The sequence below is a fragment of the Salvelinus fontinalis genome, chromosome 4 (assembly GCF_029448725.1).
Source record: "Salvelinus fontinalis isolate EN_2023a chromosome 4, ASM2944872v1, whole genome shotgun sequence".
In the NCBI taxonomy this organism is placed as follows: Eukaryota; Metazoa; Chordata; class Actinopteri; order Salmoniformes; family Salmonidae; genus Salvelinus; species Salvelinus fontinalis.
In genome coordinates, this window is record NC_074668.1 from 70907336 (window position 1) to 70907916 (window position 581).

Consider the following 581-nt stretch of genomic DNA (forward strand, 5'->3'; position numbering starts at 1 on the left):
AAATTAGCGAATGCAGTCGAGGGAGGAGGGGAGACAGATGGAAGAGAAGTGTAGTTCATGGTAAAAGCTACAACGTGGATATGTGTGTGAGGCAGTGGCTCTGGGATACAGAGGAATAGAGGAGAGAGCACGAGATGCTGACAGATTCCTGATAGATGTGCAAAATGGCGCAAGCAAGTTCTACCCCTGCGAGCCACCAATTGTTGTAGCTCGGAACATGAAGAGCTAGCCGTATGTCTGTTTTCTTCTCATCGCCTCACGTTGTTTTTTCAAGTATCGTAATATATTTCAAAGTGATTAAATGGCTACCAAAAGGCTCTGCCTTGTTCCATGCATGTTTGGATTACTCCTCAACGCTTTAGTCGGTAAGTGTTTATTGATATCCTTTCTAGGCTACTACTACCTCTGCAGGATAACACCTTTTTGGAACAGAACCGCCTTTTGCCCCTATCAGAAGCTGGTGCTGCAGACCAAAGATAGTGCATAATATCTAGCCCAATATATTTCTATACCGTCTCCGCTGCAGACATGGTTGGACGAAACTATAGAAGCACTGACCATCTCGGCTGGTCATGAACTTG

The 581-nt window shown here is 45.1% G+C and overlaps 1 protein-coding gene across 1 annotated transcript in view; it reads left to right on the plus strand.

The window, feature by feature from the left end:
- The window catches only part of LOC129854308 (immunoglobulin superfamily DCC subclass member 3-like), a 105664-nt gene continuing 105083 nt past the window's right edge, over positions 1-581 (plus strand). Inside the window, exon 1 of the mRNA XM_055921205.1 lies at positions 1-365. Coding sequence (XP_055777180.1) covers positions 302-365 — 64 coding nt within the window. The 5' untranslated portion in view covers positions 1-301. The remainder of the gene's footprint in view (positions 366-581) is intronic.